The 18,161-nt window shown below is 33.6% G+C and overlaps 1 protein-coding gene across 3 annotated transcripts in view; it reads left to right on the forward strand.

Moving 5' to 3' along the window:
• TPR (translocated promoter region, nuclear basket protein) overlaps window positions 1-18,092 on the forward strand; it is a 52,576-nt gene extending 34,484 nt beyond the window's left edge. Inside the window, exons 39-52 of one of the 3 annotated variants that reach the window (XM_015234772.3) lie at window positions 765-913; window positions 1,534-1,617; window positions 4,080-4,277; window positions 5,119-5,250; window positions 5,460-5,550; window positions 7,612-7,796; window positions 9,017-9,085; window positions 9,197-9,291; window positions 11,255-11,361; window positions 12,588-12,695; window positions 12,844-13,000; window positions 14,706-14,824; window positions 17,197-17,292; window positions 17,891-18,092. In XM_015234772.3, the coding sequence (XP_015090258.1) occupies window positions 765-913; window positions 1,534-1,617; window positions 4,080-4,277; window positions 5,119-5,250; window positions 5,460-5,550; window positions 7,612-7,796; window positions 9,017-9,085; window positions 9,197-9,291; window positions 11,255-11,361; window positions 12,588-12,695; window positions 12,844-13,000; window positions 14,706-14,824; window positions 17,197-17,292; window positions 17,891-17,946 (1,646 nt within the window). In that variant the 3' untranslated portion in view covers window positions 17,947-18,092. The remainder of the gene's footprint in view (window positions 1-764; window positions 914-1,533; window positions 1,618-4,079; window positions 4,278-5,118; window positions 5,251-5,459; window positions 5,551-7,611; window positions 7,797-9,016; window positions 9,086-9,196; window positions 9,292-11,254; window positions 11,362-12,587; window positions 12,696-12,843; window positions 13,001-14,705; window positions 14,825-17,196; window positions 17,293-17,890) is intronic. The other 2 variants (XM_006198784.4, XM_015234773.3) reach the window with 2 other exon arrangements.
• Window positions 18,093-18,161: the final 69 nt, after the last annotated feature.

The following is an 18,161-nucleotide window of genomic DNA, read 5'->3' on the forward strand; positions in this document are numbered from 1 at the left end:
GGTGTTAGCATGGATGAGTATATTCCTAGCAGTTTATATTTATGCTGAAATGTATTTTAGGTCACTCGTTTTTGTCATTAAGATCTTTCTTCCTCTCAAGGTTTTTTTTTTTTGACTGGTTTTAATGGTGATACAACTCGTAACATTGTATGTGCAGTTGACCCTTGAACAACACAGGTTGAACTACACAGTCCACTTACATGTGGATTTTTTTCAGTAGTAAATACTACAGTATTACACATTCTCAGTTGGTTGAATCTGCACATGCAAAGGGATGGTAAATATGGAGGGCCAGCACCCCTGACCACCAAGTTGTCCAAGGGTCCACTGTAACTTAGTACAGGTCCGGAGAACTAAAAGAAGACTGTATAAGGATTTTCAAATCTAAACATACAAGGAAATTTGTTTTTATCCAAGGAGTCCTGAGTTTTATAAACTTATAGAAGGCCCTATATGAGCTTTGTGAATAGCAATTATATATCAGTACAGTCACAGTGAGTCAGATGTATTGCTGTAAAAATTGATTGGCTTTTGGCTTTGTTAACCAAAGATTAAGTTGATTGAATAAAACCATTGGTTCAAAGCGTAAATTGCTCTTTGTTTATACATGGGTTAGCAGGAAGAAGTTATGTTGTTCTGTCCAAACAAATGTTTCCTGTGTCTGCTTTTAGTTAAGTGACCAAAATGTTTTTAAAATTAACTTTTGTCTAAATTGGGTTTATTATAATGCTCTAATTCAAGACTTAAATTATGTGATTTCAAAGTTTCGGCTACCCCAAGTTCGTCTTTGCCGAAGCGTACACGTGAAGAGGAAGATGATAGCACCATAGAAGCATCAGACCAAATCTCTGATGACACAGTGGAAATGCCTCTTCCAAAGAAGTTGAAAAGTGTTACGCCTGTAGGAACTGAGGTGCGTAAAGGTTCTGTTTATTTTTACTTCTACCGATAGAACTAAGATATTCTTTCAGTTACAGCATTATTAAATGAATGGATTTTTTGTTGTCAAAATCCAGAAAACTCTCTTGTTGACCTTACTGCAGAGTTTCCATTGACAGCCCAGGTATTGTTGCTGTTGCCAACATTGTTTTTATGTATTTGCATATGTTTAATTGAATTGGTTCCCATTTCACTTTTAAAACCACAGCTACAAAGACAGGATGAATTCCATTTCAATCTTTTTTTAAAATTCAATCTATTAACTTAACATTTTTTTCTGAGATTAACCAAGATGATATTCCTTCATTCTCTTTTGTTGAGGGTAAATTGTAATGAATTGTTTTATCATCAAACTCTGAGACTGTTAAATTAATTTCATTAGCGTATGTTTAATGTTTGTAAACCTTATTTTGTATATACTGAAGAAGAATGTGATTTAGTTATATTTTATAAATAAATATAAATGAGCATTTCTGATGTGCAGCTTCATGAAATTAAAGATTTGAGTTTTGTTTTATTGGAAGAACTAACTGAACAGGTGATGCTTCATCTAGTGAACTGGTATGGTTAACACATTTGTTTGTCATTATTCAGGAAGAAGTTATGGCAGAAGAAAGTACTGATGGAGAGGTAGAGACTCAAGTATACAACCAAGATTCTCAAGATTCCATTGGAGAAGTACGTAAAACACATTTAAAGTAAACAAATTGTTGCTTTTAATGAATGAAATTAGCTTTGACAAACTGAAATATTATTTGGACTTTATTTCTAACTTGCTGCTTTTTTGTTTAATGAAATACTGTTAGAATTACCAATACAATTTCTGCTTTGTTTTACCCCTAATTAGTATCCTGCCTTCTAAACTTTATTAAAGAAATGTTTTTATTTATAGTCAGCACAGATTTTCCAAGCGTAAAGATTACCCACTCTTAATTGTTTGAAAGGACGAGTGCTGGTTGCGTCTTGAGTTAATCAATAGTGCCCCGTTTGGTGGTCCTCTGTTGCTTTCCTTACTGAATTAAAATAATCCATGAAAGGAAATGCATTTGTATATGTCTTCATCTTTTGAACTTTCATTGAGGCTTCTCCAGAGGCAGCTTGACTAGCGGAAATGTGTAGACACTGAAGTTACAAATCACTAGGTTCTGTTCCTAACTCCACCACTTAGGAGCTGTGTGGTTATAAGCAAGTCATTAATTCTCTTTAAGCCTCAACTTTCTCATCTGTTGGAATAATATAATGTAATTTTTAATATTTTAGAGTACCTAAAATAGTACCTGCCACAAATTAGGCACTCAAATTATTATTTACCTTTTTTCCATTCCTCTGCCTTAGGAATTGAGAATTCATAATTACAGTAATATTAGTTAACACAGAACTCATTATTACATGCCAGGTGTTCTAAGAAATTTGCATTTATTAACTAACTTAATCCTCATAACAACCGTATTTTATTAGTGAAGACACCGAGACTCAGATAAGTCATGTACCCAAGTTCTCAAATGTACCCAAGTTCTCATGTACCCAAATCCTAGCATTGGGGCTAGGATTTGAACTCGAGCTGTCTGGTTTCCATTTGTCCTGTTAAGCTTGAACCAGTATTTTCTGTCCTGATAAAATTTTAGGATCATGTTATTCTAAAATTACTTTATCTGTATAAAATATAGGAATTGTTTCAAGCTAATCGTAAGTAACCATAAATTGCAAGTAAATTTGAGTTTCTTAGATGCATTAATTTTGAAAGTTAATTTTTTTAGTTTTCTTGGGCTAAGGACAGAAGACTATACCTTCAACATGCATGCATTATATTCTAAATAACATTGATTTTGTGTGTTCCTTCAGAGAGAGTCATACCTGAAGAGCATAATAACAATTTTGAAATGATGTGAATTTCCATGTTATTGTCAGACTTGGTTAAATTATACTAAAATCTTTTTTGCAAAGCTTTTTCTTGAGATTGGCAAGATTGTCTGTGACTCAAAAGTGCCATTGGGCTTTCCATTCTGCACTATCTACTGAATGTGTGAATGTGTAACAGTTCATTTTTCTAATTTTCTGACAGTGAAATAGATGTTCTTTGTAAGTGTTGCTTTTCTTGAAATAATCATGTCAGTTTGAGTTACATTTTTAATTATACCATGACTTACTTGTTTTTTCCATTATAGTAAACATAATCTTTATGAATGATTTAGCTCACAACATACTATTTCTGATTTGTGTGAAAAATAGATTTTGCTGAGTGCTTAACTAAAAAGTAAACATTTAACTTTTTATAGTAAATATCAAAAGTAAAGTTAAATTTTAGTTTATTTCAGTAGCTAACAAAATGAAATTATGAGGAAGTAGATTAAGCAAAGAACTGTTTTTATATATGGTATATCTTTAATGTGGTTTGAAGGCTTAAGAGAGTTTTTTGGGGGAGAAGTGTTTTTGTGAAAATAGCTTATTTCATTTAGTGTGTTTCACAGACCTTCTGCTTTTGGGGGGAAATATTTTATCTTTTTAAAAATATATGTTGCAGTCCCATGGTTATTTTTTTTTTTCCTGACTTTGGTCTGCAACTGTGCTGTCAGCTAACCACATTGGCTGTTGAGTACTTGAAACGGAGAGTCCAAACTGAGATGTACTTAAGTGTGAAATATATATCAGATTTTGAAGACTTAGTACAAATTTTAAAATGCAGAATTAATCATTTTTACATTGGTTACATGTTGAAATAATTTTTGGTTATGAAGATTATTATTAAAATTGATTTCACCTGTATTTTTTTAAGTGACTGCCAAAAAATTTTGAATTACGTATGTGAAACATATTGTGGCTCACATTATATTTCTATAGTACAGCACTGATCTCCAATACCACACTGGTAGTTATGACAAACATATCTGTATATATATATTTCTCTCTTTTTTTAATTGGAGTTTTATCCAGTGGGATTTTTACTAATTCTACTATAGAAAGACAGTAAAGAAACCCAAAGCATGTATTTTAAATTAAATCTACTTTTGAGAACTGTATTTTTAAAAACAAAATGCTAGTAGTCCATATGTATTATTTAGTCTTTACTTATGTCTACCTATGTCACTGATAGTTTTAAGTATACTTGACTTTTGAAAATTTAAATTTTTTTTTTTTTAAAGGGAGTTACCCAGGGTGATTATACTCCAATGGAAGATAGTGAAGAAACTTCTCATTCCCTACAAATAGACCTTGGACCTCTTCAGTCAGATCAGCAAACAACTTCATCCCAAGATGGTCAAGGCAAAGGAGATGATGTCATTGTAATTGACAGTGATGATGAAGAGGAGGATGATGATGAAAATGATGGGGAGCATGAGGTAAATTTAGTTTGAAATCATTTATTGTTTTGACTTCTGGATGAAATGCTAAATCCTTCGGACTACTAATGCATCAGCCAGTAAAATGCGATTCCCCATCACTCTAAATAGACTGTTCTGCTTTTCTTTTATCCTGACTAGTTGTGAAGTGAACATTTTATAATGAAATTCGCATAGAACAAACGATGGGAAATCTCAATTTTGTTTTGGGGTTTTTTTTTTTTTTAATGATTACTAAATCCTTTAGGGTTTGTTAGTTTAATTAAACTTAACCTTAAATCTCACTGATAAGTGACCATGGATTTAATTGTAATCTCTGTGGTTTCTGGAAATGAAAAGAGTTTTTTTTTCTCGTGGAGCCCCATAGTTCTTTTCAAAAGAAATTGAGGTGTCATAATTAAAGCATATGCTAAGTAAAACTTAGTATCTTATTTTGGGAGTTAGTTTTATGTTGACAACTTCTCATTTTTAGATTCATTCATCAAACTATTTTTTTAAAGCTCATAATATAGTACAATATCATCATTTTCTGGTTCAAAGCCACATTTTAAATTTAGAATTTAAGACAACTTGACACTCCATGGACATCTAGGAGATTTAATCTTTGAATTGATCTTATACAAACAGTTAGAATTCAGAGTCGATCATTACTGTACTAATTCCAATAAGCTTCATAGTTTTGTTGCTTGCTCCCACTGAACTAATCCTGTACAACTCTCAGGACAACTCCTTTATCTTGGTCAATGATGTGTCACTTAAATTTCTAAGCATGATGTCAAAATATGCAAAACATGTGTACTGTATCCTAGATCCTTATTTATACTTGGGCATTTTTTACTAGGATTACGAAGAAGATGAGGAAGAAGACGATGATGACGAAGATGACACAGGGATGGGAGACGAGGGTGAAGATAGTAATGAAGGCACTGGTAGTGCAGATGGCAACGATGGGTATGAAGCTGATGATGCTGAGGTAACTGGCTAGAATTTTGACCATCCATTTTCTTTAGGAACTTGCTTACAAAACTTTTCCAGGAGTATAAAAAGGCCTATATTCTCAGAACATTACAACTTTTCATATCTTTGGGTTTTTATTTGTTTCTACTGTGGTTTGGTTTGGTTAATTATTTTTTAAGATAATTGCACGATTTATTTGCACTTAGCATTAAATTTTGTTTTTAGGGTGGTGATGGGACTGATCCAGGTACAGAAACAGAAGAAAGTATGGGTGGAGGCGAAAGTAATCAGAGAGCAGCTGATTCTCAAAACAGTGGTAAGATTTGATTTTGGGTTTTTTTAATGATATTTTGTTTTTTCAGTCTCTTTTTAATTGAACATTTTTAATATTTTAATTTAATTAATTTAATGTTTTAATCTAGTATTTTCTAAACTAGGATTGCACTTAATTATCAGAGGTAATAAAATTTGGTTAGTAAATTGGCAACCAAAAGATTGGTTCTTATTCTAGCTTTGTCACCGTTATTCTTTCATAAAGTATACTATATTTATATCCATAAAATATAGTCATAATATTTTTTCTGCCTCATGGGACTGCTGTATGATTGAAAAATCTTGAAATCTGTATGGAGTATTGTGAATGCCATGTTCTTATTAAGTGGAAAGATTTAAACAGGAACTTCTAGTAACAGCAGTTCATAGCCAGAAGAGGTCAGTCTAATGAAGCTACATGTTTCAAGATTTGTGCATATAGGAACTTTTGCAGTATTGTCTGGTTTTCCAGTGAATAAAAGATTTTTTGATCAATACAGCATGCCTTTCATTAAATCTTTAAAGGATGAGTCCAGGAATGTTGTAGGCAGTAAAGCATTATGGAATTCATAGAAAATAATTTTATTTTAGAACCATTTTTAAATGTATTTTGAAGAATTGGTGATTATCTGGTATAATATTCTGGTTTTAAAGATAATACTGTCCCAAGTCATTAATAAGAATATAGTAAAAATCTTATACATGTAGACTAGTGGGAAAACAGCGTATCTGAGTTTCTGTTATAGGCCTGTGTATTTAGAAGTACAAATTGTGAAAAAAAAAAGTACAAATTGTATGCTTATTTGAATTAAGGAAAACAAAGGCAGACAACCTTTTCAACTTTTAAATTTTTTAAGAGAAAAATAAATAATAAATACTGAACCATAATGAAGAATAGTGTTGCTTTTTAAGGGTGGTACGGAGCTAAGGAGAGAGATTAATGCTTATAATTTTCTAAAATGTTTTATAAGATTTAAGAAACATCTTTTGTGTCATATAATTGGGTTATAGAGGGAAATTTTTTGCCTCTTTAGGTATTATCACTGAAAGCTAATGTCTGTTGAAGGCAAGTGGTCATAGCCATTTTTCCTAGATATAAAACATGTAACAGATGATCATTGAATACTTGTTGGAGACTTTCTTTTTTACAGTCAAGTGAAAATATGCATAGCAATCTGGATAAAACTAAGTTAGTGGGTGGATTTGGTACATTGCTGATAGTTATAAAAAATACTTTTTCTGGGAGGGTATAGCTTAAGTGGTATAGCACATGTTTAGCATGCATGAGGTCCTGAGTTCAATCCCCACTACCTCCATTTAAAAAATTAATAAATAAACAAATAAACCTAACCTCCCCCCAGAATGCTTTTTCTGACAACTATACTTATATTCTTACAATAAGCTTATCAGATTTAGGTACCAGTGAAGAATCTGAGGAACAGAAGCAGAGTGGTATAACCAAGGTCACATAGCTATATAAGTATTAGAGCAGGAATCTGATTCTAGACCTCAGACTTTTAAACTACTAAATTGATATGCTATTCAGTTTAGACAGCTTCTGTGTTTCACTTTGTATGTGGAAAACCCAGACATCTGAAGGGCCATTGAAATTCAAGATTTAGAAAAAACAAAATATAAAAGTGTTATTGTAAGGCTTATAATAATAATACTTGCTAACTGTAGTGGTGTGGTGTGGTCTTTATGTAATTTGCCTGTTTCAATAATATAAGCCAAAATTTATTAAATGTTTATTTTATCATGTATTAAGCTAAGTGCCTTATGCTCATTATTTGAAATCTTCAGAAAAATGTTTCTTGTAGGTTACATTTTTGTTCTATTAACCAATCAAAGAAAGTACTCAAAGAGGCTAAAGGACTTGCCTAAGGCCATACAACTGTTCATGTTACACTCATTATCTCTGAGTTCACTGACCTCACTACTTTTTTTCTGAAAATATTAGTGAGGTGATGAACATGCCTAGTGGTAAGATTTATAATTCTAGGGATTGTCCAAGTTGCTTTGTGGTAAATTTAATAGTTCAAAATAAGCTGCTCTTTTCCTATAGGTGAAGGAAATACTGGTACTGCAGAGTCATCTTTCCCCCAGGAGATTACTAGAGAACAACAACCATCATCAGCATCTGAAAGACAGACTCCTCGAGCACCTCAGTCACCCAGACGCCCACCACACCCACTTCCCCCAAGACTGACCATTCATGCTCCACCTCAAGAATTGGGTCCACCAGTTCAGGTATTAAAAGTACTAGTCATTTTGAAAAATGAATTTTAAAAAATCTTGACTTTTCCTCCCTTTCTTTCCATTAGACATTACTTTGGTTTTCCCCAGAAATTAAGTGAACTTTTTAATGTTTTATATTTTTATAAAATTTTTGAACTGAAACTAATCTCTGAATTATTTTCCTGGAAATACAACAGTAACTTCACTACTATAATCATAGATGAAGTGAACTTTGGAAAGGCAAGGTTTATTAAAGTTGTATATAAATTGAAATAATTATAGTCAGGGAAGATAAAAGTCTGATCACTGTTTCTACAGATTAAAAAGGAAAAAAATTATCTTGGATTTTAAGTAAGATAAAATGTATTTTAGCAACTGACCACAATTTGTTTTGAAGGTTTCTTTTTCTAAGGTGCCTGTTTTTTGTCTCTTTTTAATTTTCAAAAAAAATTCTGTTGTTTAACAGAACTTTCTTTTCTCTTTTTTTTTTTGCAATCACACTTGTTAATTTCCACTTTTAAAATTCTTGAAACTGTACATGACCTTTTACTCTTCGTAGTGCTCTTTGCAGTAGGGTTGGACATCTCATCAGAAGCTCTTGAAGAAAAAGCAGGAAAAGTACAAAGGCTTATTAATCACCTAGCCTGCGTCTTACCCTGTAGTGTACTAAAGTAAACACTCTTCAGTGTAGAATCTACTGAAATACCACTAGTGAAGAGAACTCATTGTGAAAAGATAAAGCCATACAGGGTTGTTCGTGCATCTTGCAAAGTTTACTACATATTAATTTAGAATTGTCTAAACTGGGAAATGATTTATAAGTAGTCTGTACTGCTCTTTGAACTCCAAAGTATAATTAAGCCTTAAGATCCAAAGGATACTTACTAACATTTAAATTTAGGCGATAAGAACTAAATTAGTTACCTACAAATAAGATAGGATCAGAGTTTGGTTTTACATATTGGTCAATATTATGTATTCATTAATAAAATATTGGTCTGTTGATTAGTATTAGTCTATATAGTTAAAAATGTGTCATTGTGTACAAAATGGTTTTCTTTAATACTGGTACAAGATTAGTAAGTTTTTCTTAAGAAAAATCCCAATGATTACGTTATCTGCTGACATTTCAGTTATTTTATTAGCACCGTAATAAGCTGTGTCTGTTGATATTTGGTGTTTGTTTCATTGCCTACTTTCTTAAAACAAATGAAACACCTTCCTTGACACAGAGAATTCAGATGACTCGGAGGCAGTCTGTGGGACGTGGGCTTCAGTTGACCCCAGGAATAGGTGGCATGGTAAGTACCTACCCATCATGTAAAAATGATTCTTTTGTACAGCACGTATTTGTATAGTCCATACGTATGTTCTTGTCATGCCTGTTTAGTTCTTGTTCTCTGTCTGTTTAGCAGCAGCATTTTTTTGATGATGAAGACAGAACAGTTCCAAGTACCCCAACTCTTGTGGTGCCACATCGTACTGATGGATTTGCTGAAGCAATTCAGTAAGTTAATGAAAGAAAAACATACTTTGTGACTGATCAAATTCTTTCTGTTCCCCTGTTAACTTGATTACTTTTGATTGATTCATTTTTTGTTAAGTCCTTCTGTGCTGTGCACTAAGCAGCTGTGTACTAGGATTGAGGGTGTAGTGTTGGGGAAAATCACGTACAAGTGACTGAAATACAGTTGCTTCTATCAGGAATTTGAAATTTAAAGGCAGTATAGCAATGGTTAAGGAGATGGACATTTAGAATGCCTGGGTTTGAAACCTGGCTGCACTGCTTCCTAGCTATGTCAAGTTACTGGGTTTTCTGTTCCTGAGTATTCTCATTTTGTTAATAGGAATAATGATAATACAATAGTCCTACCTTGTAAGTTGTGAGAATTGAATGAATTTATGTTAACATGTTGCTAATATTACCTGGCACATAGTAAGTGCTTTATAGATGTTGGTGCAGGTGTGGTAATTACAGTGATCATGATGGATAGTGTTGTGAAAGCTGAGTATGTGCACAACTAACTATAACCTAAACAATTGGGGAGAACAGAAGCATAAGCAGTAGGCTTTGTTAATACAAATAAAGGAGTAATTTATTCCAACAACTAGGGGGAAAGAATCTGAGAGAATTTAATGGGGACAACATTAAATTGAGTTTTGGAAAAGAATGCCTAAAACTTCCTGAGCATTCCCATGAATCAATTTATTTAATCTTTATGGTAATAGACACATTATTCCTTTTACAGATAAGGAAGCATAGAAATGCTAACAAATTTTCCAGCGGTCAGACAGCCAGAAAGTGGCAGTTTTTTATTTCAAACCAGTCAGTCTGGCTCTTGAACCTGTTTTAACTCTTGTGCTATACCACTCCTCTCAAAAGATATGAAGGCTTTCTACGTGAAAATACACATGTTTAATTATGGCTGAAGTATGAGTTGAATGACAGGATGTACTTGAAGAGCGGAATAAAAATGTTTCCACAAACTTGGGGGTTTTCACAAACTTGGGGGACGATTGATTGTTCTGTAACATGTGGTAACACATGGCCATCAGAACCAGTTTTAAACTTGCTCAGTTGACCACAGCTGACTTGAGCTAACACAGTTTTATAAGCCAAGTGATCAGTGTCAGCCCCACCCTTCCAAAAGTCAGCCAGTCAGAAACAGACTCACTCCAGTAAACAAGTTCTGAGTGCCAGCCAATCAGCAGCATTCTCTCATAGCTCAGAAGAATTGAAGGTCTTTTTCTTTCAGGTGAATTTTTAAACTGAGAAACAGAATGTCCTTAACTAAAGCAATAATGTTGAAATAGAAGAAAAAATAGATTCAAGAATTATTACAGAGGTGTAATCCATAAACATCACTGGCTAGCTAGCCAAGAAAGGTGGGGGTAAGCAGAGGGCTGAGGGTGAGAGAATGCTCTTTTATATCCTGGATTGTGGGCAGGAAGATGGATGATAGTGTTATTAGGACAGGGAGAAAACAAGTTTCCAGCCATCTAGTATTAGATTTTTTTCTAGATCTTGGGAGCCATCTAGTGAATTCTTTCAGATAAGAAATGAACCTGAGAGGTGACCTGATTTATCTATGACTAAACTTTGAAAAGTGAGACCAAACTATTTCATAATCTCATTCTAACTTTTTTCGTTACATCTCATGTTGTTTGTGTTGCTTTCAGTATATCTACACAGAGATTTCTAGCAGATTCAAGAAATGTGAGGCATAGTTTAGGAGAACTGAAAGCTATTTATATATAAATCACATATATATAAATCACATTGGTAAATTCTTACCGGCTGATATTTTGAAAATATTTTCATAAGTGAGAATTCCTTTATCAACTTTATTTTCAGTCTGTTTTCTTCTTATTTTGTTTATGCTTATTCTTCCTTCCTACATTTTTTCCATCGTTGCAGTTTAAACAGGGTAACTTTAAATTTCATCTTAAATTAATTTTTGTCTGTTTAGTTCCCCACAGGTTGCTGGTGTTCCCAGATTCCGGTTTGGGCCACCTGAAGATATGCCACAAACAAGTTCTAGCCACTCTGATCTTGGCCAGCTTGCTTCTCAAGGAGGTAAATAGCAAAATAAAAGCTTGAGTCTCTTGAATTTGCATGTATTTGGTAATAATCTGTTCTGACATGATCTTTTTTTAAGTGAACAATATTAATATTTAAAAGTTTATGTCTAAATAATCCTTATCATAATTTGTGCGAAAAGCTAGAATATATTTACTGCTTTTTAAACATTGCCTTATGTATAAGTCTTTCCAACAAAATTTTGAGTTCTTTGAGCATTAAGGACTAGCTTTTGCATTTGTATCTCTTCTGGCTCTTAGAATGGTATCAGGAATATTTGTTGTACCAATAAATATACATAAATATACATACTACCAGCCATTTTAAAGTTGTTGGAAGGAATGCAGCTTATTTTCTGTTTAGTTTGGCATTTAACATTCCTAGTTAAATGTATAAAACTAATTAGATATTTTCCATTAACATTAAAAATAAGAAAAATAAAGTATTTAAAATACTTAGAAGAAAATGACCTCTAAATTAGGTAATAGCAGTTGGTTATTTGGACATGAATTACGTTATTTCTGGAGTCAATTACTTTTTAATCATTGGTTGGCATCCATATAATCCGCTGTGTTTCTGGGAGGCTGTTAAGGCATTTTGTAAGTGAATGGGGAGTGCATAGTATTTTAGTAAGCCCAACATGGAAGATTAATCTGTAGCCATCTTATAAGTCATATATCTTAGTCCCTGGTGGTTTGGATATGAGTTCTGATACTGTTTCCCTCTACCAGTGTGAAACTGTGAGTTGACTTCGTAGAAATTCAGATTTTTATGTGGTTGTATTATAGGACATTTCCTAGACTTGGAAGTTAGATCTGTGTTTAAATTGGAATGCCTTCACTTTACTAGCTTTTTAACTTTGGGAAAGTTAATTAACCTCCTTGAAATTTAGTCTTTTTAGCAAAAAGGAGACCAGTAATAACGTGCAGTTTTGGTGAGGAGTAGATTTAAACATAGTGCCTAGTTCATAGTTGGGTACTCCATAAAGTTAGGTTGTATGAATCTATAAGGGCATTTTAGCTGTTTTTTTAGGGTACTTAATTTAGTGTTCCTGGGCTTAAAAATACATTTAAATTGTATTTACATTTTTGAGGGGTTGATTTTGCTTGATGGGCTAATTGTGGGCGTCAACAAAGTTGTGTGTCTCCACTGATTAATTTTTTCTTTCACATACCTGGCATATTAACAACTTTTCGTTCTTTCAATCATTCATTAATATTCAGAATTGTCTTTAGGTTTGGGAATGTATGAAACACCCCTCTTCCTAGCTCATGAAGAGGAGTCGGGTGGCCGCAGTGTTCCCACTACACCTTTACAAGTAGCAGCCCCAGGTAGGTATCTAAGGCAGATCAGTAGATTATGTGTTTTATTGGTATAGTGGAAACCTGTGATATATCTTCTGATGTAATTTCTGGCTAAAAATTAGGTAAACCGCTAAGTTAAAGTTTGCATTGCTTGTCTGTTCTTTTCATTTTCAAGTGACCGTCTTTACTGAAAGTACCACCTCTGATGCTTCAGATCATGCTTCTCAGTCTGTTCCAATGGTGACAACGTCCACTGGCACTTTATCCACAACAAATGAAACAGCAACAGGTGATGATGGAGATGAAGTATTTGTGGAGGCAGAATCTGAAGGGTAAATGTTTACCTTATAATTTTTGCTTACTTAAACTTGCCAGATTTTTACATTTGTTTTTCTTTAGCCAGGAAACAGCAGTCTATTGAACTGTATTTTCAATAGCATCCTATAATGAAAGTAAATCTTGCCATATGTTTTGGAAGACTAATTTTTGCATGTAATAATGTATTTCAGGACTTAGAGATTATTATTACAGAAGAGAAATAATTCTTAAAATGGTTGTCTCCCTGAAAATTGCATGATGCATTCTAGAATAAAATATTTCTTGGAAATCACTGATACCCTTCAATTAATGTAGCTGTTTGAACTTTTCTCCAAGAAAGAAGTCTTTCTGTGAAAATTAGGAATACTAGGAAATGATTGACTTTCCATTTAGTAGTGGACTCTCGAGCAGACCTCACTTACTCTTTATTTATATGCATTTAGAACTTGGTCTGAAATACTAAGTTCTTAAAAATTAGACGTTTGCTAGTAGTTTTTAAGACTTGACAACATTTTTAACATAACAGTTATAAACAAAATTTAACAAAAGGAAGTATTTAATAACAAATACTCATCTGGATTTAAAAAAAAAAAACACCAAAGGAAGTGGAGTACTTTAGTGAGAAGAACCACTGGACAGTGGTCCTAGAAAAGTGTAACTTTCAAGGTGGAACCTGATTCTTTATAAAATAAAAAAGTTGAACTGCTTCATAGTTATAAGCATAGCTAGAAGAAGAACTCAGATTTCCTAGGTAGAGCTCAAAGGTTTTGTTTTTATTTATCAGCATTTTCTTAGCATAGTTACAGGCCAGCTCTAGCATACGAGGAAAAATACAGGTCTGTTATTGTGCTCTACCGCAGTGCTACTTAGTTTTTGGAAGTTACAGACCCTGCTGAAAATAGTAGCTGCCTTTGATTCAGGTCGCTTTATATATGTCATTTCTAAACCACACAATATCTCTGCACAGTATCATCTCCTTTTTACCAGTGAGAAAGCTCAGTCTCTGACTATGTTAAAACAACATAGTTAGGCTGCACTTCACCAGTTTTTCTCAACTTCAGCAGGGTCATGAGAGCTTTCAGGTACACTGTTGTTAGTAACTGTACTAGTGTTTGTAGATGGTAAAAGCTGGAGCAGATTCAAGTTATTCTTGTACTCTTATCTGCCTCACTTGCTTTTTAATGTACTTTCTTGAATGGGAGAGAGAGAGATGGAATTACAGCATTGAGCCAGGAATTCACCTGCCCACAGCCTGCCTCATTTTGTAGCCCAGATGAGACGGCTATGGGTGCTAGAGCCCATGGTGAGTTAGTGGTATATTATTAATAGTTGTGATTGTTGTGAATTATTTTAGTACTCTCCTAGAAAGTTTTTTTGGGATTTATCAAAATCAGGATAATATATCTCCTGTGAATGTCAAGAATGTGAACATCTTTTGTCAAAAAGGAAAAAAAAATGACAACAGAGGAAAAACAAAAATTAAAATTGGAATGTGTCCTAGTGAGAGGGGGAATGATGAAAAAGCAGCTTGGGCTTTCTTTTCCCCGCCTTTAGAAAAAATGCGTGATTACCAATATCAGAGTCTGAAGTTTTGAGTTGGAGGGGAGCTCTGAATTACTTACATGGTAAACTTATCAGAAAAACAATTTGGGAACAATTTAGGATACATTCTAGTATCAGTTTTGTATTTTCTAATCAATTTTTATTTTTCTTCATTAGTATTAGCTCAGAAGCAGGACTAGAAATTGATAGCCAGCAGGAAGAAGAGCCTGTTCAGGCATCTGATGAGTCAGATCTTCCTTCCACCAGCCAGGACCCTCCTTCCAGTTCTTCTGTAGGTAAGTTCCTGCTCTTGACTGCAATACAGCTATTATACATCAAACTCATTTGCAAAAGACACTGTACTATTAGTAACAATTTGCTAACTCTTTTTTCTTTAACTTTTAAAAGACTTTATTTAAAAGGGAAGTTTTACTTTATTAAAGGGAACTTGGTTTATATTAAAGGGAATTGGTTATATTAGAGGTGCTTCAGGGGCTGTGAAGGATGGATTGTTGGGAGAGAAGCTAAGGAGTAGAACTTCAGGCCTCCTGTCTGTGTAAACCAGAGCAGCACCTTCTTTATTTGTTCTATTTAATTGGTTCTATGTGAGATCTGGTATGGAGAGTTGACATTAGGAGGCCTTTTGCTTCAAAAAAAAAAAAAAGAAAGAAATTAACTGATGTGAATAGTTTTAAAGTTTGGCTTTTCAAGTTTTCAAAGTTAACTCTGAAAAAGGCTATTTTATGTATCTTTCCTGCAATAAAAATTTTTCTGCAGTACTTTTTAAAAAATAACATTAAGCGCTTAACATATATCATAGTATTCTAGGCCCTTTATATGTATTTACTCATTTAATTCTCACAACAACCCAACTTGTTAAGCATTCATCCCCCTTTTATAGATAAGGAAACTGAGGCACAAAAAGGTTGAATAATTCCTTCAAAGTTACATAGCTAGTAAATAAAGGGCAAGCCAGGGTGCAAACTCAAGAAGTTTGACTGCAGAGGCTCCACTTTTAAATATACTATACTACTATATTAGCTATACTAGCTTACCTATCCCCAAATTTTTAGGTAGGAAATTACCTTTATTATTAAAGAAATATATACTCAGTCATCCACTCTGATTATTTTCATTTTAAATTGTTTATAATAGTAATTCTCAAACTCTGCCGTGGAACCTTGAAGTTTTATGGAAGACCTAAGTCAGTTACTACTTTTTTCAGTCATGGAACTTTGCTATCTCAAGGTCTCTTCTCCTGCCTCTCATCTGCTTTTCTGTAACACATCAGCCTGTTAGCCAGCATTCCTAGGTTCAAATCCTGTATCTACCTTTTAATATCTAGTAACTTTAAATCTCTGCTATTTCATTGTGAAATACGGACATTCATAACTCATCTTGCAGTCAAGACTAGACATAATGTATGTAAATTTTATAACTCAGTGCTTTACATACAGTAAGGCTCAAAAAATTATAGCTGGCACAATTACTATTAGTACAATTACTGAAGTTCTGTGCCCCCAGTTATATTCTGATGTCCCATGAGAATTGTTTCCTCAGTAGAAGAATTGGCACTAGTTATATTTTACCAGAGCTTACACTAGAAAATACGGTTCTTGTTCCTTTTTATTATAAAGTATGAAATTGGGATGTCTTTAAATTTATTTGACAATGTAAAACACTAAACCTCCCCATCTGAGCAGTTATTTATTTTGTCAGCAGATACTTCAGTGCCTACCAGGTGCCAGGAAGTTTCACAGAAGTGTTACTAAGAAAGTGACATTTAGGGAAAGACCTGATAGAGCTAAGGGACTGAAGCTGTGCCACTAATTGAGGGAAGCATATTCCAAGACGAAATAGCCGATGCAAACTCCATAAGGCAGCAGTGTGATATGTTCAAGGTCAATAAGGAGGCCTGTGTGGCTGGAGCACAGTAAGGACAGAGAGAGACTAGCAGAAGATGAAGGGGATGGGGAGGATAGAGCTGGTAGACCATTGTAATTGCTTTGGCTTTCGTGGATATAGCAAGCTTTTGGAGGGCTTCAAACAGACTGGTGGCATGATCTGATTTAAACACTTAACAGATCAGTTTGGCTGCTGTGTAGAGAAGAGACTGAAAATGAGTAATGGCAGAAAAAAGGAGAAAGTTAAGGGGACGTTGCAGTAATTTAAGGTAAAGATGATTTTTTTTAGACAGGATGGTAGAGTCAAGTTTGTGAGAAAAAGTCAGATTTGGGATATGTATTTAAATTAGAGCTGGCAAGGTTTGCTAATGATTAGATTGGGGGTGTCCCTAAAAGAGAAGAGTCAGATATGACTCACATTGTATTGTAAGGGCCTGTTGTTTCCTGAGGGGTGTGGTATTGTGTTTCCCATTGTATTCCCCAACTCCTAGGCAGTGTCTGATAGTGAGTAGGCACCAAGTAAATATTTAGTAAATTAGCTGAATGAATGAATAAAAAAGTCAAACTAGTTTTTGAATAAGATTTTGTTTTTACTTTTTACCTTTTTTTTTGTTAAATGCCCCTTATTAAAACAAACAACTTAAATATTGAAAGCAGTGGACATCTCTGCATTTTATCCATGCATTCATTTTGTGGTTAGTTTTTGTCACTAACTGCTGTCTTACTTACTGACTTGTTTGCTTGTATATTAATGCTTTTCTTAGATACCAGCAGTAGTCAACCAAAGCCTTTCAGACGTGTAAGACTTCAGACAACATTGAGACAAGGTGTCCGTGGTCGTCAGTTTAACAGACAGAGAGGTAAATTTCTAACATACTGATCACAGGGTAGGATGTAGGACAGTAATAAATGGAACGAGTTTTCTCGCTTCCAACTTGTATCTAGTTTTTAAAAAATGTTTCAAGGGTTGATTAAATAATTACACATTGAGCATGTGATGTTTACTAATCTGTAAGTTTCTTGCAGATAGACAGGTTTGTATACCATAGGTGTATAATGAATATGTACTTATATTTTATTTTTTATTCATTTCTTCCTTGAATTAAAAGTAAGATTTGGAAAAGCTAAAATGTTATATTGCTGTGTAATCATTTGTTACATCTCTGCCTGTTGTTATTTTACTTTTTATACAACAGAATAAAGCTTTGTGATGTTTAGCTAATTTAAAAAATGTAGTTTTAATATCTGTGTTGTCTAATGTAGCTATTAGAGATTGCATTCATGTCAAAAACATTAATTGTAGTGATTTCCACTGAAGATGTGAAATATCTAACACAGTTTTATGTCTATATACTGATATTTGATACTGAAAATTTCTATAATGACTAGGGTAAGTGAGTACTCTAGAGCTAACTTTTTAAAGGATGCATTCAGTTTAATTCTTTTTTTCTCTTATAGGTGTGAGCCATGCAATGGGAGGGAGAGGAGGAATAAATAGAGGAAATATCAGTTAAATGTTCTGTAAACTGCAGTAACTGTGAATAAGATTGTCAGACCTGTTTAGTGTAATGGTTGTCAAGTTTAAAAACATTTTTGTATTTAATTGGTATGCTTATCTCAACATTCTTTATTAATAAAATGTATTTCAGTGTCAAAATTAGTTGACTTTTCTTCATTTTAAAAGTTGAACTCTTCCCTTTTCATTAGTTGACTCTTCCTTTGCCCATCA

Source organism: Vicugna pacos, chromosome 23, assembly GCF_048564905.1.
Source record: "Vicugna pacos chromosome 23, VicPac4, whole genome shotgun sequence".
Lineage (NCBI taxonomy): Eukaryota > Metazoa > Chordata > Mammalia > Artiodactyla > Camelidae > Vicugna > Vicugna pacos.